General features: G+C 39.1%; 1 protein-coding gene across 6 annotated transcripts in view; it reads right to left on the bottom strand.

Annotated features, from left to right (window-relative positions):
• Positions 1–2,647: 2,647 nt before the first annotated feature.
• cadm1a (cell adhesion molecule 1a) overlaps positions 2,648–27,765 on the bottom strand; it is a 278,459-nt gene continuing 253,341 nt past the window's right edge. For 4 of the 6 annotated variants that reach the window (XM_079586654.1, XM_079586652.1, XM_079586655.1 and 1 more), the window contains 2 exons: positions 7,005–7,133; positions 2,648–6,193 (listed from right to left, as the gene is read on the bottom strand). In XM_079586654.1, coding sequence (XP_079442780.1) covers positions 6,075–6,193; positions 7,005–7,133 — 248 coding nt within the window. In that variant the 3' untranslated portion in view covers positions 2,648–6,074. Of the gene's footprint in view, positions 6,194–7,004; positions 7,134–24,092; positions 24,126–27,765 lie in introns of all 6 variants that reach the window. The other 2 variants (XM_079586650.1, XM_079586651.1) reach the window with 2 other exon arrangements.

The following is a 27,765-nucleotide window of genomic DNA, read 5'->3' on the forward strand; positions in this document are numbered from 1 at the left end:
GCTTAATTTTAAACAGAAACCCCTGGTTTCACAGACAAGGCTTAAGACTAATCCCAGACTAAAACGCACGTTTAGACTGTTGTAACTGAAAGTAACTTGCACTGACAAGTACTTCAAATATGTCACTGCCATTGTTTTGTCTCAAGATACTACACAGCAGCAATGTGTTTTTTTATAAAAGCTACTTACATTTCCTCTCCGGAGACTTCTGGCTTGATCTAAGCCCTGTCTGTGAAACCAGGCCTAAATCTATTGTTTTATATTGATAATTAAATCCTATAATGTCCTCTTTTAGTGAGAGCTTGAGTGTGCTTGTGCAACGTTTCTTTGAAATAAACACCAATTTCTTCAATATTTTATTTCATTAAATCTTTAAATGTGACAAGTGCCCAAGTATTTTTTTGAGTCAAATATGATGTCAATAAATGCCTGTATAGAGACAAAACCCATATTGGCTTTAATGGATTATTAGTCCATCTATCCTTGTAAATCTCTTGCAATTTCAGGAATCAGTCTCCTTCTCACCTGTGGACCCAGACTGCAGTGAGTGGAGGGCCAATGCTATTAAGACACACTATTGATGCAGTGAATGACTTTCCCCTTTCCAACTACCTTCAATGGATCCATTTAGAGTCTGTAAAGGTGAGCTCTCCCTATATATACGAGATCGCAATAGACCTGATGTCCTGTAGTGGACACAAAATTACACACAAAATTACAATTCTGATATTATTTACTCACTCTCATGTCAGACTTGTACGCTGTTGCTTCAGTGTCTGCATGCAGTTCTTTTCATATACTTGTTTCATATAATGAAGTTACCATAGGAGGAAATGAAGAGAAACTTCCAGTAGATTAAAAAAAAATGTAAGAAAGAGTTTTTTATTAAAAAAATAAAATTGGTATTAAGATTGCAATGGACATCACCAGCAATTTAGGTTACACTTTATTTTAAGGTGTCCTTGTTACAGTGTAATTATACATTTATACAAGCACTGGCTAATATACATGTTCTTACTGTAGAGTTAGTGTAGGAATAGGGTTACTTGCATATAATTATACATAATTTACAGTTTGTTAGTATTAATAGTATTGATACTACGGTATTACTATAGTAACTACAAGCAACATGTGTAACAAGGACACTGCAAAATAAAGTGTTACTGCAATTTATATAAAAATATATATAAAAAAATAATCAAATATGATGATAATAAAACACCCAATGACAATAAATGATAATTTAATTTTTTCCCCAATTAATGTTCACTGTGTGGTAACTTAACCTTTAAACCTTGTGTTGTATAATACTTAAAAAAACATCTGGTTTGAAATATGACATCATTGTGAAGAAGAAAAAAACCTTAGTTTTTGTAATAACCTATTTGCTTCCAAGTATCAAAATTCTTTTTTTGATAAAAAAGAATTTCACTTTTTTTTTCAGTGGAAGTGAACCGCATCAGGGTTTAGATTGACATGAGGCTGAGTAAATGATGACAGAATTGTGTAAAATATCACTTTAAATGGCAACAATTCGCTCAAGAAAATGTCAAAAAGTATTAAAATGTGATTTTAAATCCAGATATAGTGTAACTTTACAGAGTCTGCTGTAATCTAGCAAAGCTACAGGACATGATGAAATCCTGTCATCGCCTTGAGCCACGAGGCGCTCTCTTCTCCCTCAGACCTGGTTCTGTCTCTCTCTGGAACAGAGATGATTCCACGTGACATCTGTGCTCCTCTCTGCCTGTACCTTGAGATCCATCCTATCTGAGCAGAGGGTGACTTTGAGCCTTGGCAGTGTGACAACCCTGGTGCTGAGCTCCTGCTCAGGCAATCAAAAACCAGGCATCGTATAGCGGGAGGGAAAAAAAAGAAGAAAAGCTACAACTCAAGGTCAGCATCTGCAGAGTGTGTCGCTGAGATTGCCACTGGGCGGCGAGGTCAGGGTGCGGGCACGAGACAGCTCGAGAAAGAAGCGGCGGAGTGCGCGCTATACCTGGGAGAGATGTTCTTTCTGTAGGCTGCCTCGGTCAAAGTTCAGCTGAATAAAAGCACAATGCAAAAGTGTGACAGAGCTGGAGAATGCCAAGGATAATAAGGAGATGGGGAAGCGTAAGCCCCGACTGGATTTCTTGAACTCGCTCCAAAGCAAAAGTAAACTTTAAAGGCCGGTAAATGATCCTGGGGTGTTTTAGCAGGCATCTCAATGCATTTAGAAATAAAATCAGCTTACTTGAGTATCTGTAGGAGCAAATTCAACACTCTTTGGAGCGCAAGTGATCACATGATAAATGAAATATTTGAATCTTTCTTATGTAGGTGTTATGCACTGGCCTAAAGAACATGCCAAGGACCTTGAGAATAGCTGAATTGTTAAAGATATTTTGTGAAAATATTTAATGTAACACTCTTTTGTGAAAATAAGATGGAAGATGGTGAATCTCAAATATTAATGCCACAAGCATCCTGTAAGATGAACGTACCACATTCTGTCAGTTTTCAAATGGATTCTGTTCCCAGTGCTGTGTAGATCATTGATGACAGCAAAATAGATGTCTTTTCAGTCATGCTTTCAGAAGTCTGACTTTACCTTCAAAAGATTCATGTCACACAGAAAAAAAGAACACAGGCCAAACCAACCATTACTTTGAACATTAATATCTTTTCTTTTTTATTAAGACAAGAACTCTCCATTTTTTTTTTGTAAAAATGTCTAATATGAACAAATACAAAATGTGTATGGGAATGTGGATATCATTTTTCTTCATTAATACACAGTAACATTGCCCAAGTACAGCAGAAAGACAAAAAAATAACCAACCTAAAAACAATGAATGAAAAACTTTCAACACTTTCCAACCGATCTGGAACCAGAACAAGAAACATGTCAACTTTGAATTTCCCCCAACACACTCTCATGGCAATTCGTAACTATTTAACGTTTTGGTGAATTGGGGTGAATTTGTATAATCTCATTTGTATGTTTTCGTACAATTTGTTTACGCCCCACTGAGGGGTAGGTTTAGGGGTAAACTCTCATGCTTTGTTTTTTTTCTAAAACTCAAAATAATTACGTTTTCTCATGAGATCGGGTTGGTCCTTTACTGTCCTCTCTGTGTGAAGTAGGTCTGAAAAAGAAAGATAATACTCAACGTTGCGTGTACATTACGTACACGTTTTACAGTGCACCAAATAAACAAGAACAACAAAAATATTAAACAAAACATGTCAAATTCTCCATTTGATTTGAGATCCAGCTTGATTTTTCGTAATCGGGGGCCGTAACTTTGCATTCTACCTGAGATGCAAACATACTGTTTACTGTACGTGAACCTGAGACAGGGCTTAAATTAAACTGTCAAGTTTAAATAAAAGAAATCAAAGCAAGTTCCGTCAGTAACACTGTTGCACTATCAAACAGGGGGCACTAATAAATCAATGAAAACAACAAACACAACAACAAACTACAAAACTGAAACCGAACCCAGTTCACATCTCAAAACAACTTGTTATATTTGGACATTTTCAATTAAACCTTTTTCGACTTGCTGTACAAGAAACGGATGATAAAATAGATCACTGGCGTAACCGCGTCTTCCCATCGACCGTCTATCTGAAGTCCTCAAACGCCTAGTAGAGTGGATTAAACCACATTAATCACATTTAAAACAGGTCTAACATAACAAGTTGAACAAAATGTACATCGTCCCAGTCTAAATACCACAAATTAGTACACTGATGTCATGTCTCTCACGTATGCAAAAGAGGAGAAGGGATGTCTGAAATCCTGTTCAGAAGCTGCCAGACCAAAGCTAAATGATGCTCACTAGTTAAGCACAAGCCACACAACTGTATATCTCAACTGCAACGGTAACCATCAAGCTGCAAGACATTCCCTCGGATTTGTATTCTACGTAAAAACAAAAGCGTCCAAAGTGTTTCTCATGGTTAATGCACATACTCTAAAAATGTCTCAGTGGATGCTTGTTTTTTTTTGTTTTTTTTAATAAGAAAAGTAAAGCAAACAAGAGTGTGTTTCCCCCCCACCCCTCAACCTCGCCGTTTTATTTACACACTGAGGTTGGTTTCAGCAGGGTCTAAACTATGGCATCTAACTTCACTTACACTACAGCGAGAGTCATGAGGAAGTGAGAAGAAATGCTTCTCTTTCGGGAAAAGTACTTTAGACATCTTATCCACCTTATATTATGTACCCTCAACAGGCGCTACGTTTGTAGCTAGGCTTCAGTGAAATGTCTAATGTGTTCACAGGAGCGAAGAGAGCTCCTTTTTGTTTAGCGTCATGTGTTGACAACGACTGTAAATATAGGGGGAAATCCACATTAGCGGGTAATTACATCACAGACTGTTTGCCTAAAATATTTGGAATGTTATTAAAAGCTTTTTTTTTCTTATAAAGACTGTTTATTTCACTTTCCATTCAAACTAACCTCATTTCAAGCCCAGGACTGCTGTGCATAAGCAGGAACCCGGAGGAGCAACTCACAGCAATTATAAACAATAAAACACACATTGTTTACAAGAGGAAATGATTTTGCTGTGGTGCTTTTTCGCACCATGTAGTCTATGATATTTGGGCAGTTTATATTCATATACTAGTGTCACTAGGATAAGCTAGCTGCAATCGCCACTATTTCCTCTGAGGAAGAACAAACAGGCAATTCACTTGACAGGCAATCATATACCCTTACACACTTGTTGGACTGCTTAACATCAATGTCACATCCTTACTGACTCGCCTACAAACCAGATACACAAATGCAGATGTTTTTTGGCTGTTAAAATGCATTTTTAAGGTAGTAAAGTTATAGTAATCAAATCATTTCCACATCTTCCCTCTCTGTACATCTACAAACATGATAGTTGTGGCGCTTCCTCCCTTGAGTCTAACAAAACACTCTAAAACCAGAAAACGTCTCGCTTTGACACAATTTTAGGTAGTTATTAACGTGTGCTAGAGGGTCACCTTCAGCAGCCCTGCATGGAAAATTACAGCATAAGACGAGAAAACAAAATGTAAGCCACAGCATTTAGACCTTTTTCAGTGACGGCGACTCTTTCGTCATTATGGCATGTGCGTTTCTGAATGAAAATGCAGACAAAACCTAAGACATCATTATATTGAAACAATAAATAACTGAAAGGGCTTTCTGCTTCGTCTAACTGAGCAGAACGAGACGATAAGCCTCCGTAGGTGCAGAGTAGCAGGAACTGTTCGTCTGCGCCTCTGCCCATTCCAAACTTCAAATGTACTGGCACATACAGTATAATTAGGAAAAATAAAACTGAAGTAAAAAGAGGATAAAAGTAGTCTGCAGCGATGCAGACGCACCCTGTCAAAATAAAACAGGTGCAGCGTCCAGGATCACTTCTCCACCGGTCTCATCAAATTGTTGGGGGACAGGAAGGAAGGAAGCTGCTTGCACTTCCCTTCATGATGCTGATGACCTGGGATTGAGTAAATCAAAACGCTGTCATGTGACTAGGCCTGCTCTTAGTACAGAGATATGGTGTTTTGAAGGAGATGCCCACAGTGTAGGGGAATGCATTGAGGTGTGCACTCATGTACCTTCATAGGAAAGCAGACAGCACGTCGATAATCAAAGATGGTGGAGGTGTGTGTGTGTGTGTTCGGGAAGGGGGGTTTAGAGGTGTGACATGATCAATGGCATTTAAAGCATGACTAAGAAAAGAAATTCAGAACAAGGCACAGAATTCTCTGCAAATGGTCGAGAAAGAACGAAAAATACCAGCAGTTGGGGAGGTGCTGTGTGGTGACGCTTTCTACACTCTTATCTGGCAACGTCTGGTATCCCGCCCACCCCTAAACCCCACCCCTGACCCCAATCCCGCTGTATAACACAAATACCTACATCTTCTCAGCTGCCCGTGTAGCATTCTACGTCATTCAATCCCAAGGTAAAGAAAATCAAACAAACTGACAAATAAAACAAAAACTCAGTAATCTCAGTTCCCCCATGCCCCGCCCCCTCCCGCCAAAAACAAAACAAAACAAAAGAAAATATTAAGAACAACAGAGGCCTCGGGACTCAGATATAGTATTCCTTCTTCTCGTCCGAGTTGTTGTGGCCCCCTTCGGCGTTGATGATGGCCGTGTCGGCGTCCGCCGCGTCATCTGCCCCCTTGGCTTCGTGTGTGAAGTAGGTGCCTGTGTGGGTTTCAAAGAAAAGCGTGTTGATAAAAGCAATATCTCCAGCACCCCAGGGCCTCTGATTGATGCAATTGCAGGGTTTTAAGAGAGATTAAAGACCATCTGGAGCAGCTTCTCTAATTTAGAGTGAGGGTCGATTCATGGGACTTTCCCTGCCCATAAATAAGCCATTCATTTCACCAAGCTGCACTTGGTTGCGTTATAATGTCTTTTATGTAAGAAAACAAAAGATAATACGTTCCCAAACTAATACCCCATGATGGAGACACTTTGATTACAGCACGGCAAACGAAACCTGACCCTCTAGATCGAGCGCTATTATATAAAACAAACAAGAAAGAAACGAAAACGGAGTCTGACACATTCTCAGAAGAATAAACGTGTTATTTGTGGCTAATAATTCAGGAAATTTCCATAACATCCTCTCCAGGTTTGGGTTCGGTTTGACTTTGCGCTTTAGAATCAACCTTGGGAAGTGTTACAAGGAGGTGGGAATAAGCGATCCACTTCAAACTTCATTTCCGAGTGGGATTATTCCCATCCGCTCAGTCTGTGGCGTGATAATGAAGGCAGTAGCCCTGATGAAATGCGGAGATGCTGCGCCCACTTTATATTACAGAACACAACAGCGCGATGCACTCAGAGGGATACTGGCCTTAATGTGGTCATAGCCATGGGCCAATTCAAAGCACCTGCAGAGCTTCGACAGCAGAATGACTTCTTTCCCTATTCAGAATCTTATCCAAAATAATTAGAAAGTCTATTGACCTTAGAAATGTGCCAAAAGACAGTCTGGAGGCTGAATTACCTTTGTGTCTTGCAAAGTATCGTCCCAAAACGATGAGAAGACACAACATGGCAAAGACCACGACGGCCACCACGCCTCCAATAACCGCATGGTCCAACGATCTCTGTGCTTCTGTTCCTGCTTGTGAATCTGAGAGAAAGAGCCAAGAGATGATGTGTTACTTGCAACAGTTTCAACAAACAGAACATTTTAAGTAACACTGCAAATGAAGCCTGCATATAATGTATAATGCATTATAATACGGTCTTAAATGTATACAATCGTTCCAAAGTTTTGGGTCGTTAAGATGTTTTCATGTTCATGTTCTCTTGTGCTCGCCAAGGGTGCATTTATTTGATTAAAAATGCAGTATAAGCAGTACTAGTATTGTGAAATATTAGGTAATGGTGAAGCTGAATTTTCAGTCTTCAGTGTCACATGATCCTTCAAAAAGCATTCTAATATGCTGATTTGGTGCTATTTTTTTTTTATTATTATTTTTTAATATCATGATCAATGTTGAAAATCACTTTGCAGCTTATCTGTTTGTGGAAACCTTGATTTTTCCCCCCACTATTCTTTGGTGAAAAGAAAGTAAAAAAAAAAATACAGCATTTAAAAAAAAATAGAAATATGTTGTCGCATTATAAATGTCTTTACTGTCACTTTTAGTCAATTTAATACCTCTTTGTGGAATAAATGTATTACTTTCTTTCAAAAAGCTTTTGAACAGTAGCATATTAATCATTTGTATTATAGCTATGGTTAAATAACATACAGCTGATTATGAGGTGAATTATAAGGTACATATTTTAATGCATTATTTATAGGAATAGGCTCCAGTGCAATCAAATGGCAGTTTTTTTAGACAAGATACACAACATATATTCATTTTACGATTCCATAATGGACAAAGACATTAGTACTAATCTTACTCAGAATCATTTTGATTAGATATAATGTGAAATTGGAAATATGACTGGAAATAAGTAAATCATGTGAAGAGAAAGAACAGAATTTAGTACAATAAAAACATTTAGTTAATAAATTAGAAACATTTAATCATACTGTAAAACATAAGGAGCATGCATGTTGAAATTACATGCATGTAGATAAAAAAAAAAATGTTTTTGTGATGTGTGTGTGTAAGACTTTATAAATACAGCCTGCAATAGGGATTCAAGTATCTTTGAAATCCACCTCTCTGGAATAAGACCTCCAAAATATAGACAGGCACCAACAAGCAGAACTGATGCAAACAAAGTGTGAGAGTGAAAATAGCTTAAACATTTACAGGTGGGACACTGGAGCTCTGAAGACCTTGTTGTTTATATTCTTCTGTCAACTACAGTCCTGACTATAACTCAAACGAATCTGGCACAAACTGTGAGCTGGAGCCAGAGCTAAAGAAATACACTTTGCCCTCAAGACTAAAAGTGCGAATCACAAGCAATTTTTAACAAAGATTCATTCCATTTCACCCTGAGAACAAGGCAGGCCTCTGAGGCTGCGCGGCGTAATGATATGTGAAGTTTATTGATCAAGTGTAGGGATCCATGACAACCCAAAGTTAATGCTGGTTTGTGGACTTGATTGGTTCTTCACAGAGCAAAGGAGGAGCAAAATTTTTCATCAATATCTCTCACACGGCTCGGAAATTAAAGAGTTTGAAGAGAAGTACTGAGAGAAAATAGACAGGAGACATCGCTAGAGCCGGCCAACAAAAGACATGAAAGATCTCCATGTCACTAAACCTGTTAATTATCAACACCTGAGATTTGCGGCATAGCAAGTTTTCAAATTTTATTTCATAGCTGGCATTTTATGTATCCTAAATTAGGATCAAACAATTAAATATTTGTACACTTATAATTTGTATAATTTGATAATTACAGCTTAAATGGGAATGACACACAAATGTTTTGTTAACAACTTATATGTTTTTCCCACACATGACAAGTCTAATTTCTTAAGCATCTTCTTTACTGATGAGCGAGGTGGAAATAACTCGAAATAACTTAATAATAAATATCGAAATGGTTTGTATATGTCAACTCTTTGTTTACATTATAATAGTTTTAAACATAATAACATATATATTTTTAAATAATACTTTAATTAAATAATTTATATTTTAATATTGAAAGTCTGGGTCTGGAACGAGAGTAAAACAATAAAATCTATACATAAAAGGCATCTGAAAAGTAGCAAATATAAATAATGGAGGAATGATAATGAGTTGTCCGAGACAGGTTTAATGTGACCTTTACATACCATAACAGAACAACCTGAAATCTCTTAGTTTGAAGAAAAATCAAGCCCTGGGAACACCCAACAGGGAGTAGAGCATGTGAACTCTCTGCTACATCTCACGGTCCATGTCCTGTTTTATCAGTCCACGGGCTCATCCCCACTCCAAACATCTCACTCGATAAAAAACGCGATGAGAAGGGAAAGGAAGCGAGGGGAAGGATGTCTCGACTGAGCAATCCGACGCTTGGTAATCCAGTCACGAGGAGTTGATCAGCCTTCCCGTGTTTACCCACGGCAATCTCCCGCTCTCATCTGTGGCCTGAGCCCGAGAGCTGAGGGGATTTCCTGGGGGAGTTCAAAAAACAAAAACGGCAGGCCACAACTTATTAGAGGATAACGAAAAGCGAGAAAGCACAGAGCGGTGTGCTTGTACAACATCCCACCCAATCTCACCTCATAAACAACTCCTGTGTGAGAAGGGTGGGGGTGGGATGTAGGGATGATGCTGCCAAACCCAACAAAACATGACTTGATCAGCCTAATAGGCTAGTTTGACTTCAGATTTCCCTTTTTCGGAGGGAAGGCAGATTCAATTAAAGTCAGTGGGAATCTGCTTGACACCTAATTCACGCTTGTCAAAAGGAAGGGAGGGTCTAAAGACGTGATTTAACTCGCATTCCTATTAAGATGTTAATATGTACTGGATGGAGAGATAAACAGAGATCGCTCTTTCTCTTAAACCTCTCTCCCCATCCACTTTGCTGCAAGATACCATTGCCTATTTGTCCACAAACGCAGATGGGCTTGATGCCTGCTTGGGTCATTCTCTCACTGAATGGATTTGATCGGAATTAACATAACTTAACAAATGGAGTGAAGACCAGGACAGGACTGTCTGTTCCCATTCAGCTTCAAGTGATTTTAATGCCCTCTTTCTCCTTTCCACCCTCTACAGCCTGAAGATAAATGAAGGGGTGTGCGGAGCTCAGCCACAGCGATGAGAAAGAAGATTGAGGTCCGCGATCATGCCACGTTCGGAGGTGCGCTGGTGTGTTGGGCCGCCCTTAACACAATGACTGAACCGTAATTCAATAAGAGTCCACTGTGAACCAACAGTTTGGCTAATGTGTAATTCAAGAAGCAGATGGTTTAGAAATGAGTAATTCTCAAGCAACCTCCTCTAATCTCAGCAGCCATTTTGCCTCCGGAATTTTCAGTAATTCCAAGAAATTGCCATCTTAATGAAACCCTAGAAATTTGCTCTCATCTCAATTTGACTAGACGGAGCCACATAATTACACGCATTGCGTGGTGCTTATGGAAGAATCATTACCATAAACAGTATTCCTGTTTAACGTTTATGATGGCAGAATAAGAGACTGGAATACCCAATTACCCAGTTAGATAAGTAAAGGAATGAAGCTGGATGGAAAGCATATGCTCATTCTCCAGAAAGTGGCAAAAGCGAGCGCCATCGGGCACTGATAAAAGCAGACTTTGATCTGATCCAAACGAACTAAGTATGAGATGGGGTCCAATTTTTGTGCATCGGCATTTGTGGGAAGCTCATCCAAGGTCAGGACTAAAGGATAACTTCAATTTGGAGTGTGCCGTTACATCGTACTGCACCTCCAGCTACAATGAATCGCTAGTCAGGTCTGACACTCATCCAAGTGTCCACAGTCTCCAGTTTCTAAAATATCTGTCCTGTGGTGAAGGAGGATTGCTGTGAGCTCTCAGGGTTCACACCTCAGGCTGCTGGAGGTGGTGTTGAGGAATATGAGACGGGTGAGAGAGAAAGAGAGAGAGAAAGGGAAAGAGCTTCATCAGTCTCAAGATGATGCACTAAGCATGTTTTTTATTTATTTGCCTGAAATGGGGTAAATCACCTGGCTGGAGTGGACACCTGCTGAACTACAGTGAGAAAACATGATGAAAGATCCTATCAGTTTTGCTGTTCCGCTGAACAGTTTCTTCAACAGAAATGCTGCAGTAGTTCTTCAGCACCTTATATACAGAAAACCTGAATATTCTCTCATTTTGCTTGGGCGCACTCTAATCCAGTTACGTTAAGATGAAGTTATCACACTCAAACACGCAGACCATTATGTAACTTTTCATTAGATTCCCTGTTTCTTGCCTCAGTGTAGTATACAGCTTTGGCTTACAAATTGAAAAGAATATCTAATCTATCGCCTCAACCTCCATGGTTGGGGAGTAACTAACTAAATGTAGTGACACTACTAACCTTACTACATTTTTCAGCAGCTGATCTGCTACAGTTGCTTTTGTGGTAACATGCTACTTCTGCAATAAAGTTAAAAAAATAAAACACTCTCCTATTTATCATTATATACTTATTACATAAAATAATTTAAAATGCGTGTAAAGCACCAGTTATATTTTTTGGACTCTTTAAAAAATACATTTTAATGCAGTCAGCAGCTACTACTTTTTTTTTAAATAAATAAAAAACAAATAATATGAGTAAAAAATGTATCTATAAATATATATATTTATAATTATAATTTGTGCACCTTAAAGCTGCAGTCCGTCGTTTTTCCTCTTTGTCGCCATCTCTGTTAGAAATCTGCAATTGCAGTTATTCGCGGAATTATTAACTGTGCGTGGGTAGTAAATCGGCATGAAACAGCGCGGATGAACACAATGTATTGAGGCTGCCGCGTCGCTGTGGATACTGTAACGTTACTGTCATCAGCAATCTCAGAGTATACTTTTTGAAAGTATCAACATTAGAATTTTCATTGGAAAATGTCATCTGAACAAGTAAGTAACATTCACTTTTGTTCTGACCAAATTCGGGGGGTGGGGGAAGCATTGCAGTAGCTATATCATGCTGATTAAATCTAACGATTGCTTATATCACGTCAAAACGTGAAAAATATATTTTTTCTGTAGCCACTCTGAAGTCCGAAGTCTTTGGGTTTTACAACTGGTGAATCTCCAGTTGTCACTGGTGATTGTCGCTTTAAACTTTCGGGATCCGCCATACCAAGTGCTAAGCTAAATCTCCACCTCCATCATCCACACACACGCTAGCCGGGGACTCCTTCTCTATGTGTACAGAAGTGACGTAATGACGCAAAGACATGCTCGAAATTCCCGCGGAAATCCACCAGTACCACTGGAATTAAAATCATTATTACAAGCTTACCGTTTTGAATCGAGGTAAGGCAAGCAGATCGTTTTGAACACTGGCTGGTTACGTTTTTTTTCAAAAATGTCTTTTTTGATATTTTTAAACCCAAAAAAGTGCCGGACTGCAGCTTTAAATATAGTGTTAATAAAAATAATGTATAATATTCACAATGACAAGCAAAAAATGTTGCCTGCCTTAAATACCTTTAACGCAGCTAGATTGTTAATATAATTAAGTTATTTATAAATTATTATATAATGTAAATAAAATGTTATTTATAAATATATATGTAAAAATATGTTGCCAAACTTAAATACGTGCAGTTAGATTAAATAGTTGCTACTTTTTAAAAAGAGCATTATTATAGTTTATTCTATATAGAGTCTGGACAAATCAGACACACACTATATTTCACGAATAATCCAGCAAACTCACTCTCCCAACAAAGGTCTATGAAACTTCCCCTAAAACTAACATCACAAATGAAGCCAACACTGGCAGAACCCAGTGTCCTGTTACAGGACACCTTAAAGGCACCTCCGGCGCAAAATGAACCTTTGGTCTAATTACACATTGTTACCTAGTCAACCGTTATCTGAGATTTGTTTTCATGATTATCGAATGTAAATAGTTTTATCTCTAAAAACAGTTCAGCCTATAACGCTAGTATAACGCTAGTATATGGGGCATAGAGTAATGACAAATAAAAATTGCTTGTTAATACCACTAACAAGGCTCAAAATAGCCCCAGACTAACACGGTAGCATAATGAGGGTCCCTACCTTCAAACCGAAGCATTGAGAACTTTGACAGTGTCCAGACAGTTTAATAAGAAGATATTTTATACATACAGTCAACTTCGCGTAGCCATCTTTGAAAAACAGACTATATCAGTGGATCTAGGAATGCCGATCCAAATGCGCTGAACTGTGTAGAATCTCATATGGTCCAGCGCATATATAAGTCTAGTCAATAAAGTCTTGTTCATATCACACGTAAAGTTGTCTGTCTCAAGCTCATACCTGGAGTCACTAATCATATCGATTTTGACTACTTGCTCTTAGTCGTACTAAGAAAGACATTTCGCATGCCTCGGAAATGTACATTTCTATTAATCAATTAATAACCAATATTGAGGGTTCACAGGATGAACTGAGTAATTGGTTGTAATGTTAATGTAGCTACATCAAGTTAATCCGATTAACTGATCCTAATATTCATAATCCATTATAACAAGTTATGATTAGTTATTAATATTTCATAGAGCTAATTTGCTACATCTACATCCTCTAATTCATCTTTAAATAATTTAAAAATCACAACTGTGGGATTGCAAACAGTTGCAGAGTTTCAAAGTAAAGTCACTGGGCGGAAAACACAAATCAAAGAATACTGATGTAACAGGCATGCCTAACATCCTTCCATCACTGCTTAGCCCTATTTCACACAGCTGATCCAAAACCCAAAGCTGACATTTAATTCTGGTGTTCAAAGTCTAAATGAAGACAAAAGGTGGAGGAAAGAGAATGAGAACAAATAATGCTCTGCATGATGCCATGACCTTGAGTTATGAGCGAAATACCACAGCAAAAGCAATCTGGACTGAAGGAGGACAGGACGTGTCTCTGAGGGGTTTGAGGTGAGGACCCTGAGGGCTGAAGCACAGCAACACATCTCTTCCTCCAGAAGTCATGCTTACTGGTTTGAAGAAATCTCCCAAGACAATAAAGTGTGATGACTTCACACTGGATTGACTTCAGAGGGTCATCTGTCCCATCAACACCACTGTCTCAGTTTCTCAGTCACAAACAATGGTACGGATGAGTCTGTGGCCACTAGGGCACAAGTAACGTCATCTCTTGTGTGGACACCCAGATACTATACCAGCAGTTATTGATTCCACTCCTTTTGTCTCCATCAGTGTTGACATTTTCAAGAGTGGAAGAATTTTTCAAGAATGACTAAAAATAAGCCTCTTTTGTGTCTTCACGCTATCGTTTTATCACATCTTCCTTTTCAAGCCAGTACAAGTGCTTCTTTTGAGAGAAGACAGGAATAACAACAATCATCGATAAGAAAAAAGACAGTAGACCTGGGGTTTCGATCCTGTTGGCCATGACAAAAGGTTAGAAGTGTACAGCTCATATTCAGAATGTTCAAAGGCGGCTGGAGAACGCCGAACGCTGTCGGTTTACGCCTCACTGTTCTTAGCACAGGTGCGAGGAGGAGATATGCTGCCGTTTTCTTCATGAGTTGAGCCGGTGGCTACACTTGATCTCGCACTCATAGTCAATTACCTCACTTCCTCAGGAAAAAGCTTCTGTTGTTTTATCGTCCTGGACTCAGGCGGTCATTGCCCACTTCTAATAACTTTCTCAAAAGAAGCCCAAGCCGCAACAGATACTGTGCTCCAGTGGAGATTTGAAATGAACTTTGCTGTGGCTCACTGGGTATCCACATGCCAATGTTTATTTATTTATTTACATTTTTTTCTCATTTAGTTCTCTTTCGCTTTCTTCATTATTTTTCAGATTTATCCATAGCCTATATATGCAATTATTCAGCAAAAAAAAAAAAAAAAAAAAAAAAAAAAAAAAACCCAGTAAAAACCTGTATGATGTAATCAAATATTTGTATTTCAAATAAATGCTGCAGCACAACTAGTTTCAACACTGATAATAATAATGTTGATATTAATAATCCGCAAACAGCCATTTCATGGATATGAGTCTTAGCAAGCATTCAGCCTTTCTCTAGAAACATCATACTGAACCGAACATCACTGGCATAATTAATGCCTCACTATTTGACCAGTAATCCAAATAACATCAAAAAGAAGCACTTCATAATCACACATTTGCAATGAATGAACTGCAAGGTGATATGTGATGATGTAGCTGCAGATCATATCACTAATGGCCAATTGTTGCTCTGTGTGTTGTCCTTCATGTTTTAATAAAGTTTAATAAAGCCCTCTATTCAGAAATCTCATTAACTCCAACCAGATTTTACTCTCACAAAATGTCCACATTGAAATTTCTCTTTTGGGAGAAACGTGAGGCTATATTAAATAGGCTTCAATCACTGAAACGTACTGACAGACAGAAACCGAACACCCAAAATCTTGCCTCAAATCAAATGGAAGCATTATAAAAGAGACAGTTACCCTGCATCAGGCTTATTTGTAAAAGGAAGGAAACGTCTGTGGCAATTTTCTTAATTCTTTTCTCTCCATATGCCATTTCCATGATGGATAGAAATGTTCCCTCTCTCTACATGGGGAGATAAAATACTGCACTTCACGGCATTTTACTTTTACTTTCAAGTATTGCTCTTAGACTAAGTGATAGGCCAAGTAAAATATGTGCTAGATTGAATGCTGCCTTTCAAAATAATAATAATAATAATGTGACAAAAGCGATCAGTGTGCAAGGTTGTTGACAGACTTCCCAAGATGCCTTGCATTAATGTGTTTACTCTCTGTATTGAGACAATGAAATCTCCTTTAAAAAATGGCAGGGTCACCCCATCCACAAGCAAACAGAACCCATCGCACTCACTCAAGCGCAATCGATTTGACAAGGAGGGAAAAGTCTACCCTCTGGGCAACGAAAGTGTCTCATTTCAAAGGATGTGTTGATTTCAAAGACAGCAGATCTTCTAATTAGATCCTCTAATCTTGTAATTAAGCAAAAGTGATTGCCATGGTGAAAGTGTGAGCAGATTGCAATGAAATGACTCTGCTCTTGGGCCTGTGGTCAGATGGATCACAGATGTGTTATTGCAAACCCTGTCTATATTTACCTGTTCCTTCAGCCCAGCAGCAGCAGTCATGTGCTGTAATGGAAATGTAATTAAAAATCTCATTGACCCCCTGTGTTGCAGTCACCCCGATCCAGGCTTATGTATAATGCTCAATTTTGCTATAGTCACTTAGAGGTAATGCATATGCAGTGGTCTTTCACGACAAAATTGGATGTGAATGTATTTTACCTGGAGGTATTTTAGTGTTTCTGGAAACAAGTAGTTATTTCATGCTTTAAGGGCAATGGATATTGGCATATCAAAGATGATACTTTCTATTCGGTAAACAAAAGTCTCTAGTCATAGTCCAGCCGAATTTCCACAGCAATGTTTGAATGAAAAAAAAAATCAATCATGTTGCCCGAGACAAAATGAAGTCAAAGTCATGAACAGAAAGATTTAATCTCTCTCTCATAAACTTTTTGTTTCCTTCTGCATGGCCTGTATGAAGAAGCTTGAGATAAAGGGTGTCTCTGGTTCCTTTAAACAAATCATTATGATTAGTGGTTACACTCAAGCGTGGTCTATTGTTGATGACAAACACCGGTTATATTCAATTCAATTTCCACTCAATTTCCCCTGCTAAATTCTCCGGGGCCATTCAGAAAGGTTTCCACTTAAAAAATATTAATGTAATTATTTCAAAATGAACTTCATGATGGCAACAGATTGGAGAGTCAAAAGCAACATCCCATGAGGAGTTGAGGAGCGTCTCCAGGTCACCCTCTCCTTTTCCATGGTACCTGTTTATCATCCCCGCTACTGCGGACACTCCTCTTTGTCAGTTTCTGCCTCAAGCTCTGTCAGCGCTGACACATACGGCAGCCTCCACAGATTTATAGTTACAGTACACAGAGGTGGACAGAACTGGGCCACGTGGGGTGTTTGGAGGCAGGACATGGAATGAGGGCAACCTTTACAAGGTGCTTAGATGCCACAGATTTTAAACTTGACAGGTGCGCCCGAGGCATACTGGTGGATGACGAACCAAATCCTCTGGTTAAGAGATGCTTGATCATTTGTACTTTCAGTACGGCCATGTTTTTGCCTTGGCTTCTCCTCGTCTGCCCTTCAAACATCAATAAATCCTCGGGCTGCTTCGGCTGCTTTTGTGGACTAACTCGCATTCACAACAATCCAGCATTATGCAAATCTGGGAACAACACATTCGACACAAGGGACTCGCGTTGTTCCATTCTGTGAGAAGCAGGGGAAGTGAAGTTTGTCAGAGCTAATCCAGGATAAGATGTCCCTTTCAGGGAACCGTACAAAGCCACGGGCGAGATGGGTGTATTCCTCAGATGCCGCTTCCCTCATTTCCCTCGAGCTTAGGGATCAGTGTTAATTCTTCCCCCTCAGTCGCCAGGAAACCGACAGAGCCAGACAGCATCCGTTCACCTCGGGCGGAGCGCAGGCGCAAACTCGGCTCAACAGGCCAGGGTCATCCACAGAGTAGAGATCTGCCTCCCGCCCTCTCACTGACTTTATCAAAGCCGCCGAATAAATGTCTTTGAATTCCACAATGAGCCTTGCGACGGTAGGGAGAAAGCGTTGAATAAAATGCCATACGATGTCTTGTAAGGGGGACGTATCTGGCAGAGCCCCCTGGAACCTCATTTTGTCTGGCTTCTAGCGAATTTCTGTAGCTTTGAGGGCTAATGGAGCGATGCTGTATCTCCAACGCAGCAGGTAAACCACTTTCTGATGGTGTAAATGAAAACCTTTGGCTGGTTGACAGGAGGAAGCCTGCACAGGTGTCCATCTAATACAGTTCTCACATGAAAAGGGAAGTTTGCTCTAGCTTCAACGCATGGGCTGGAGAGAGAAAAGTTTCCCTGCTATCAGCATGAGATTTCTGGCCGGCTATAGTTATATAGACAGTGGGGAGTAGATTATAGATGTTCAGTTGTTCACACATTTATATTTTCCTCAGCCAGCTGGACTACTAGAGTAATATTTTGTGTGAGATTAATTGATGCTCAAGGACACTTAATTGGTAGACAAAAGAGGCAGGATGGACAACAGTTTCACTTAATAATAGTGGTAATGCACCTTTAAATAATGAGCAAATGTGTTAGGACCATAGCTTAGTGGTTAGGGCACACACTATATTCTAGTCTCCTCTCTTGCTTTCTCCACTCTCTGGTGTGCAGGTTTCAGCACGTTGCATGTCTAGTTGGCACACAGTATACAGTATATTTTTACATTATTTAGTATTTTAAAATGATTAAAAAATATTAATTACTATTATACATTATGTAAAATATATATATATATTTTTTAAATAAGTATTAAAACTAGTAAAACTATAGAAAATGTTAAATGTATAATTACGAAATAAATATATAAATGCAAATATAATCTAATGATTTCTGAAGGATCATGTGACACTGAAGACTGAAGTAATGGCTGATGAAAATTCACATAAACTATATTTTTAAGTATATTAAAATAGAAAACCATTATTTTAAATTATAATAATATACCACAATATTACAGTTCTCTCTGTATTTTTGATCAAATGAATTCATGCTTGATGAGCATAAGAGACTTGACAAACATGACAAATAGCAATGTTTCTAAACTTTTGACTGGTACTGAATGTATGCATATATGTATATATAATTGTGTGTGTTTTGCCAGTGAAAATGTTGGCAGGTCAAGTAGAAAAAAGCATTATTGTTGAGCCCTGCAGCATAAATGGAGAATGTTATTTCCAATTAGGCTGGAGAGTACTCTGTCTGTCTGTGTCTGCTGGGAAATCGAAGCCACCTCAGACCCACGTTATTTTTTCCATCCAGATCGGCCCATGTGAGCTGTCCCTATGTTCCTACTTACTAGTCAGCGGAGAGTGCAGAGTGGAGAAAGGTGTGCATTTGCTATCCCAAATCCTCCGCTTCTGTTAATGCTGCGCAACTTTCAGTCTAATTACTGCAGCATATGCGCGTCACCTGCGAGGGCCCTGCAGGCAGTCCTGAAGGCACCTCCGAGCCCTGCCTCAGCCATTCACACGCCAGCATTACTCCAAACCCTGCTCATCAGAAACACTACACACCGCTGCAATGTCCCACTGACAGCCATACATCACTTGCTCAAACCAAGCAAGTGTGGCTGCGAGAGGAAAGATATGAGAGAAAAGGGGAGTAACGGCAGGCTCAGAGAAAGTCTGCAAAGGAGGCGACCCTTGAAGCTGCAGAAGAACTCGTTCCTGTTGATTGATGAAAGCCCTGGCCGTGATGGCATCCAAATGTGACAATTCTGGGACATTAAAGGCGCCAACTCTTCTGCTTCACCTGCTTCAGTCCAGCTGGGAACAAAGTGGTCATTATCCCACTGTATTCTGCTACGGCGCTCCCTGCGGTTCAGAATCTGCTCAATTATCTTCTCCTCCTGGGCCAAGGCTGACAGGCATGTTGGCAGGTGTGTCCTTTCCATCCCGTTCACCCCTTGACTACTGAAGGATTAGAGAGTGAGGAGGGCATCGACTAAAGCTACGGCTCCAGAGCTGTTAACGGCCCTGCCTTTCTTGCCCTGCGAACAGATGAGCGAAGAAAGAGCAAATGCTTGTCTTTGGAGATGGAGCAAGGAGAACAGGCCTTAGATGATCACTACACATAACCATCTGTCAATGAGTATAATCAGAGCAAAGATGCACAGGGGGATGGAAATAGACATTCAGTCAAAAGACATTAAGATAAATCTCTGAAGGTTTAAATACAATATTGTATAAATATCAACAATATTTAAAAACTGAACTGAATATCAGCATGACTACATAAGTTAAAGATGTTAAAATGATAGTTCACCCGAAAATGAAAATTCTGTCATCTTTTTCTCACCCTCAAGTCGTTCCAAACTTACTTTGTTCTGTAGAACAAAAAAGAAGATCTTAAGATTGTTTCAACTTTTTTTGTCCACACAGTGAAAGCTAATTGGGTCAGAAACAACACTGAACCCCATTGACTATTATTGTGGGGACAAAAATATTATTTCAAACTTATCTTCTTTTATGTTTCACAAGGGAAAGAAAGTCATATGATTAGAAGACATGGTGATGTCTTAAATGAGTAAATGATGACAGAATTTTAATTTTTAGGTGAACTATCCCCTATATTGAGTACACAGCATTTTAGAAATATGGGTATTTAGTCTATTAGTCCATTTTTGATCTGCTAATGAAAATAGTCGAAGCCGAAACCGGGATTAACAACTACTTGTTGCTCAACATCACAGACAGGAAAGAGCAGAGTGATACTAAGTGAAACGTTCTAGTGCATTCATCAGAAAACCTCTCGCCCAATCAATTTAGAGGACAAGAACTGAAGAGAATTATTTGCAATCGGTAGATGCATATTCTCATTTCCATGTACATCCTCTCAGATTCAGACATTTTCTTGTGTGCTGTCTTTTCTTATGCATGAAGGGAATTCAGATCAGAGTGTTTGAAAACAAGACATTAAGTAACACAGGCTTTACTATGCCACAACGGGCAGGGGAATCGTCATGGCGACTGCTTTGAGAGGATGAGGGAGAGGCAGTTAACATTGGCATATAAAACAGCTTCACATCAGAGGTGGCTAAGTTCATGTCAAACAGCGGCTTAGATTTACCGGTGAGGGAGCGAGGGAGAGATAGGCTTAAATAAGCCCTTGCTTAATTTTGGCACCATGTGTGACACTCACAGATTTTCATTCATCCTTTTCTAAAGCCTGCTATTTATTTTAGAGGCTTTGTTTCACAAAAGACATTCTCTTTAGCATTCATAGGACAAAAAAAATGTAGATTTAATTCATTTCTGCTATTATGAAAAGTGTGACAGAGGTGTGGCCAAAGCAACGGAAAAATGAAAGCCATTATTACATCCCGACTGAAAAGACCTGCTGCTTTCTGAAAAGGCAGACTCAGTCATATTGAGAATGAGGATTGAAAAGTTTTACTTTTATAATTGCGAGCAAATAGTCCTCTAAAACTGGTTGGCTAAAATGGAGTGATTTTCCATTTGTCGCAATCACGGCTAAGCAAAGCGGTTATTTTACACCTGGTTTCTTACAGGCTCTTTGTCGCATTGTTACTTAGAGCACATCATCAAAAGATGCCATCGTCATGTTTACCGAGCCCAGCCTCAAACATGTTGTGTGGTGCCACACTGAACAAAGGATGATGAAATGACAAGAAGAAGTGAAGTGTGTTCAATCATCCTCTTTGGAAATGAACAGGAATGAGGAGTACGCCTGGATGGAGCGATACAGAGAGGGAGAAGAGAAAGAGAGAGCCAGATGGAGGATCTACTGAATGGGCTTCTCGGTATCTGAATTCACTGCAGATCCCGAATGCAAGGGGGATCTACATATATTGCTTTAAAACAGAGACATGATGGCAATAAATCAGCTTGAGGAGAGGCAGGCGGAAGTGAGCATGACCGTACATGCAATGGGTCAGGTGAAGTGAGGTGTGATTAATACCGAGGGTGCCAGTGTGTGATGATACAGTAAGAGTTTGACAGGGTTGCTGACACGCTGATAAGAATTTGATCTATCTGACCCTGCCAACCATGTTTCTTCTAGTCTGTAATGTAATTCATATTCAACCACACCACGTCCTGTTCAAGACAACATGAAATAGTGGTCACAACACATGTAACTTCTATATTGTGACACATTTCAAAGATGTTATCAATTGTATTTGTTTGGATTGTGAAAATCCAGCTGTGATTTTATTGGTTAATATTATTGAGGGGTCACGGTTTGGCTTGTTAGCATTGGGATTTTTCCCATGCAGATGGATAGATAGATAGATAGATAGATACCGGTAGATAGATGACCAAGTAAACATAATACATTTTGGATTCATTTTGTCTTTAACATAAGCCACAATAAAATATATTCAAACATATTTTGGAAAATGATTAGCTTATGTCAAATTCTACTTATCATTTTTTCAAAATAGTGTACAGACAAAAAGACTGAGATAATAAAAGAGGGAATATAAATGCATTCGAAATACGCAAATAAGACGTTTAATAAGATGTTTTCTGTGGTATTGCTGTAGCTTTCTGTTCTATACGGAATCTTGCCCACTATGTTAGCCTCCTACCTCAACCTCTGCTGAAAACCCCACTTATTGCTTGAACAGCTTGTTGCTAGGCTACACCAGAGAGGGTAAAAAAGACTGTTATCAGAGAGAAGAGAAATCTCCTGAACAGTGAGTGTAGCACACCCAGGAAAATAAGATGGTAAACAGAGTATGTGCATCAGCTACAAAAGTGAACCAAATAAAACACACAAGGTGTGACAAGATACAAATGAGAGGATCTTCTGAGGAGGAACATAGATGCTTCGCTCTGCTATCATGAGCGGCTCTCTGCGTCATACTAGACTAGACGTCTTTATTCTGGAAACAATGTGACTTAATTCTTCTGCGATTCTAGGTTTATACGACAGGCTGCGAAATGCCGTTTGCAACACAAACAAGCATTTTAACATTAGCAGAAACAAATATTTGCAACAGGTCAGGACATCAATTCCACAGTCGGATTAAAGAATGAAGGAGCATGCTTGGCATTTTACAAACAAGGCATTTCCTGTCCATTTCGAAAATGAGTGAGCGGACAGGAAGCATTAAGATGACTAACCCTTTTCACTGTACCGCAACAACATAAAAGCTAGACCAAAAAAGCTCCATGTCATACCTAGACAAAACAAAGATAAGAAGCACTACATTTAAAACCAATTTGTTTGATGAGACAAAGCCCCTGGGTTCACCTTGTGTTCTCTTACCTTTTGTAGGATCAAAAACCGCTTTGGATTATTGGAAAGCGTACAGTGATTCAGTTATACATCACTGCCAGGCTGATATAACTGTACAAGGTTAACACTGGCCTTGTGACATGGTATTTAGAAATGCAGTGAACTGTACAAAAGCTCTATTATAGCTCTGCAACACAGTCAAGCCTGACCACGTTCTGTAGGCACGTCCAAATTATGCACATGCAAAAGAAAAGCCCTAACCTTTAGATGTTCTGCCGCTTGTATTTGCTTTAACCTTTTCTATATGGAAAGTTGCAGATAGATGTAAACAAACGGCGACACCCCAACTCGATCCATTCGCGAGTTAGCCGGGGGTGCAGAAAAGTGTCGATTTTGAGGTGTGATCCAGTGCGACACACAACATGACGGCTAATTAAATCATTAGAGGGTGTTTCACGAGGCACAGGTGACATAATTACACAGTATCACGAAAAGCCTTTATACTAAATCTAACACATTTACACAAGCATCTGCCACTGCAAACTGAGAGCAGGGATAAAGGGCTTAATGAATTGAGAAAGCGCTTTCGTGGTATATTGTAAAACAGAATAAAGCCCGTGAGCTATGCAAATGGTCCCCGTTCTGTGATTTGTGTGCGGAGCTGGCGCACAAAGGTGGAGTACAATGCCATCTGCGTCATGTAGAGAAAAGGCTCTCCCGTTCATTTCTCAGAAATCAAAAACAGCCATTTGGACGTCATTTAAATTCATGAAAAATGATTGCGGGCGGATTACGAGCGTCTGTGAGGACTCGAAAAGGTGAGAAGTCAAAAATGGCAACAAGGACTCGAGAAGGGCTCATGCAGGAGGGATGGATGTGTGACGTGGCCAGGAATCACACCGCGAATGCTCTGATTAAAACTCCCAGAGGAGCGCCGTGGCGGACAGGTGGGTCTTCACGGGCGAATTGCAATAGGGATAAGGGATGTGACATACGGACGGACAGACAGACAGACACATACAGCAAATCCACATTAGGTTCATTCCCAAATCCCGTGCATGTCTCCGTTACGTGCTGTACTGTACTCAGCTGGCATGCAGAGAATGCCATGCTGTGCTGGCAGAAGAAGGAGGGAGAGGTACCAACCGTGAGCTGCGGCTTCAGTGCTGGGCGCAGCGTCTGAGCACACGAGGAGAGGAGGTGCGGTGGAGGAAGGAGGAGGGAAACAGGAGGAACAGCATGCATAAAAAGGAGAAATGGGGGAAAAAACAAATGGAACTGATAAGCAAGCATTTACACACAATTACAACAATGACCAACACTTTGAAACAAGCTCACAAGAGAATGGACAAAATCAAAATCAAATAGGGCATTTTCACTCGGCTAAAACTAGGGGTGTCAAAAGTAGTGGTACTTTGGTACAAAGCATCTGACAGAATGCAATCCACCTTCCTCAACATAGCCATTTCGTTAGCAGATTTCTATGGCTACTCGATTTGGTGCCTGATTAGAAATGGTATATATTTTTAATCCAATAAAATATGGTAATTAAATGGATAGTTCACCCATAATTGAAAATGTATTCACCCTCATATCATTCCGGTTCATGTAAACTCGTACGACTTACTTTATTATGCAAAACACACAATAAAGATATGTTAAATAATGTTTTTGTCCTTACAATGAAAATCAATGGGGCCAAAACAACATTGGATCCCAGTGAGCACCATTGTATGGACCAAAAAAAAAAATAAAAATTCCAAAGTAAAAAGATAGCTTAAATATTTTATCATATTTTTCCCTTTATCACATTTTTCCCAATATTATCATGATACAAATACATAGTGTACCATTTATAATCAAACTAATAAATTACGGCAACATTTTTGGGGTAACTATCCCTTTAATGTCTTTTAACATATTACATTATATTACCAAATCTAACTGGCCATATTATTCAAATTTCCCTTACTGTTTGATTTCAGTTAGTGAACAGCTTAGCCTATTAGTGATTAAGAAGCACATTTGAGTAGCAATAACAGCATCATTTTTGGCATTGAAGAAAGGAAATATGATTCTGCTGGGAGATCTGATATGTGTCGAAATATCAGCTCTCAAAAATCATAAAATGTCTAAACTGGACACACTTGAATCAGTGGTGTGAGCTGCATTGTTAAGGTGGATCATTTTCAAACGGTGCAGACAATCACTGCAGCACCCTAAATCAATATAGCAGGAACGCAGAATTCTCAATAAATAATAACTACATAAAATGACCTTTTCATATGCTTGCCTTTCCTGCAGACCCAGTTGTTGAATCAATAATTCAAATCACATGGACTGCCACAATCACTATTATTTATGACAAATGAATATGATGCAGAATAATATATGAATGCCAATTGAACGCCTTTACAACTATCGTACGTAATTAATCATTAAATCGCACCAGAAGACCGCAAACTTTTTTGAAATGTTGATAACTCGGTGCAAACCTGCATTACTGCTCCAGGTAATTCCTCTGATATAACAGAGGAATTCAGCCTGCCTTTCTGCTTTGAGCTGATGAAATGCCTCGACTGAAATATGGAAGCGAGCGCATAACATGAGGAATGTGAGCCCTTATCCTGGTGCATTACCTTAGGGCAGAGAGCACTTCAAACACACCAGGAGAGCCGTGATGCAGAGCTGCTCGTTATGGGAAGAAACATTAGAGATGTCAATCACTGTTATGGCAACACAAACTTTGCGCTTAAAGCATAACTTGCTGTTTCTCGGCTCGATTAGATAGGATCTAGTCCTAATCCAGTTGTTGGCTTTGAGTATTCCTCAATATTTATCAGAGATTGATGGATAGAAGTGGTGCAAAGGGTGCCCAGAATACCAAGCAATTCCTTCGCAAAGGTAGATGAGTGAGGCGTGTTCGCTGGATCAGAAGGTGGAGATCAAGAGCACTACAAAGAATCTGGGCGCTTTTAGATGGAGAGGTTCTTAGATTCAAATATGAATTACTGTATGAATGCTGAATAAACATTTAAGTTTTTACTTGTCTACTATTCAGAAAACTACAGTATTTTTATCCAATGCAACTTGCAGTGCACTTTTGACAGGGGAAGTTGCCTTGGACTTTTTAAAGTTGCCCTTTCCAGTGTTTGAACCTGTGACCTTTGGTTTTGAAGAAGGGATCTTTAACCAATGTAGGTGAGGGTAGTGAACCAGAAGTGACCCTCTTGGTTACTGTTGCTAACTCAGAGAACTTTTACAGAATGTCCTATAAGAATGAACTGGAGAATTTTGTGATTTCGTAGAGTGGTAAACATTTCCTGATTATTATTCTTACGTAAGCTGGAATGAATGGCAAAGATTTTCATCTGTCATATTTCTTGACTAAAAATTGAGACAACTGCAAATCAGAAACAAAGCAAATGCTTCTTAGTTAACTGAAAATCTGTAAGTGATTATGAGTGATACAATTTGTATTTACAGTATTTCATTTAGCATCTTCTAATATCCATAAAATGAAACCAATGGGCTTTATGCACAGCTGCACTACTTCCTGTGTGTCTGATTATTGTTGTTGGTCAGGCACACCTGGATTAATCAGTTTGTCCAATAATGGCAGACAGGAAACAAAGGAGCTGGCTAAAGTTCAGGAAGTAGTGCAGCTGTGCATAAAGCCCACTGCTGAAATGAACACCAACTAAGCTAAATTCTAAAGTTTCAGTTAAAAACTGTAAATAAAAAAAGAAAATGCAAAATGATTAGCACTTGCAGCTAACTATTTACAGAACCACCACTTAAAACAACACCTATAATTGTTTGGTATCTTGTATGAATTGGTATCTTGTTTTAGTCAATTAAAAAGAGAAAGCCTAATTTGAAAGAATTATGAGTGATACAATTACAGACACCATCATATTATTTTTCAAAAAACTATGTATGTTTAAAAAAAAAAAAAAACATAAAATCAAAACCATTGCTGAAACTATCAACAAATAAACCAAAAGTAGAATTAAACTTGTTACAATGATGATGATTACAATTATCATCGCCATCATTATTTTTAATATTTAGTGCTGTCTAATCGCTTAATCAAATTAGCGAGCGCGCGCACGCACACACACACACACACACACACACACACACACACACACACACACACACACACACACACACACACACACACACACACACACACACACACACACACACACACACACACACACACACACACACACACACACACACACACACACACACAATAATTAAAATATATTCATTATTTATTCAATTAGTATCTTATATCAGTATCAGTATCTTATATCAGTTAGCTGAAAAGAGAAAAGACACATTTGAAACGGTTAACATTAATGTACTGTACATGAACACACCTGGCCAATTCTATTCAAAAACTCCAACTCATGATTTTAAAAATAAGCCAATTTTTCCATTCTTAAATTTGCTCCATTTATTTTGAAGAGGTTCAGAGAAAAGCTAACATGTAGCCAAGAACTAGAGAAGGCTTTTCTTGCAATCACTGCTGTTAGGCCTTTATGTAAAGAACCTTCAGGTGGCCAGGGACCCGTATCAGCACACTGTGTTAGTGTTAGACCGCTTTTTAGGTCTCAAAAAAAAAAAAAAAAAATCTCTCCATCATTAAAAGCGTTTATCTGGCACAAAAGCACAGCAAGGCCTTTAACAATCGCTGAAGGAACTTCTCAGCATACCGCTGCCATTAGGCCCTTCAAAAGGGCTTCCACCATCAGAAAAATGAAAGATTCGAATAACACTGCACTTACTGCTACACAGCAAGCCTTTG

This window comes from Phoxinus phoxinus (genome assembly GCF_949152265.1).
Source record: "Phoxinus phoxinus genome assembly, chromosome: 17".
In the NCBI taxonomy this organism is placed as follows: Eukaryota; Metazoa; Chordata; class Actinopteri; order Cypriniformes; family Leuciscidae; genus Phoxinus; species Phoxinus phoxinus.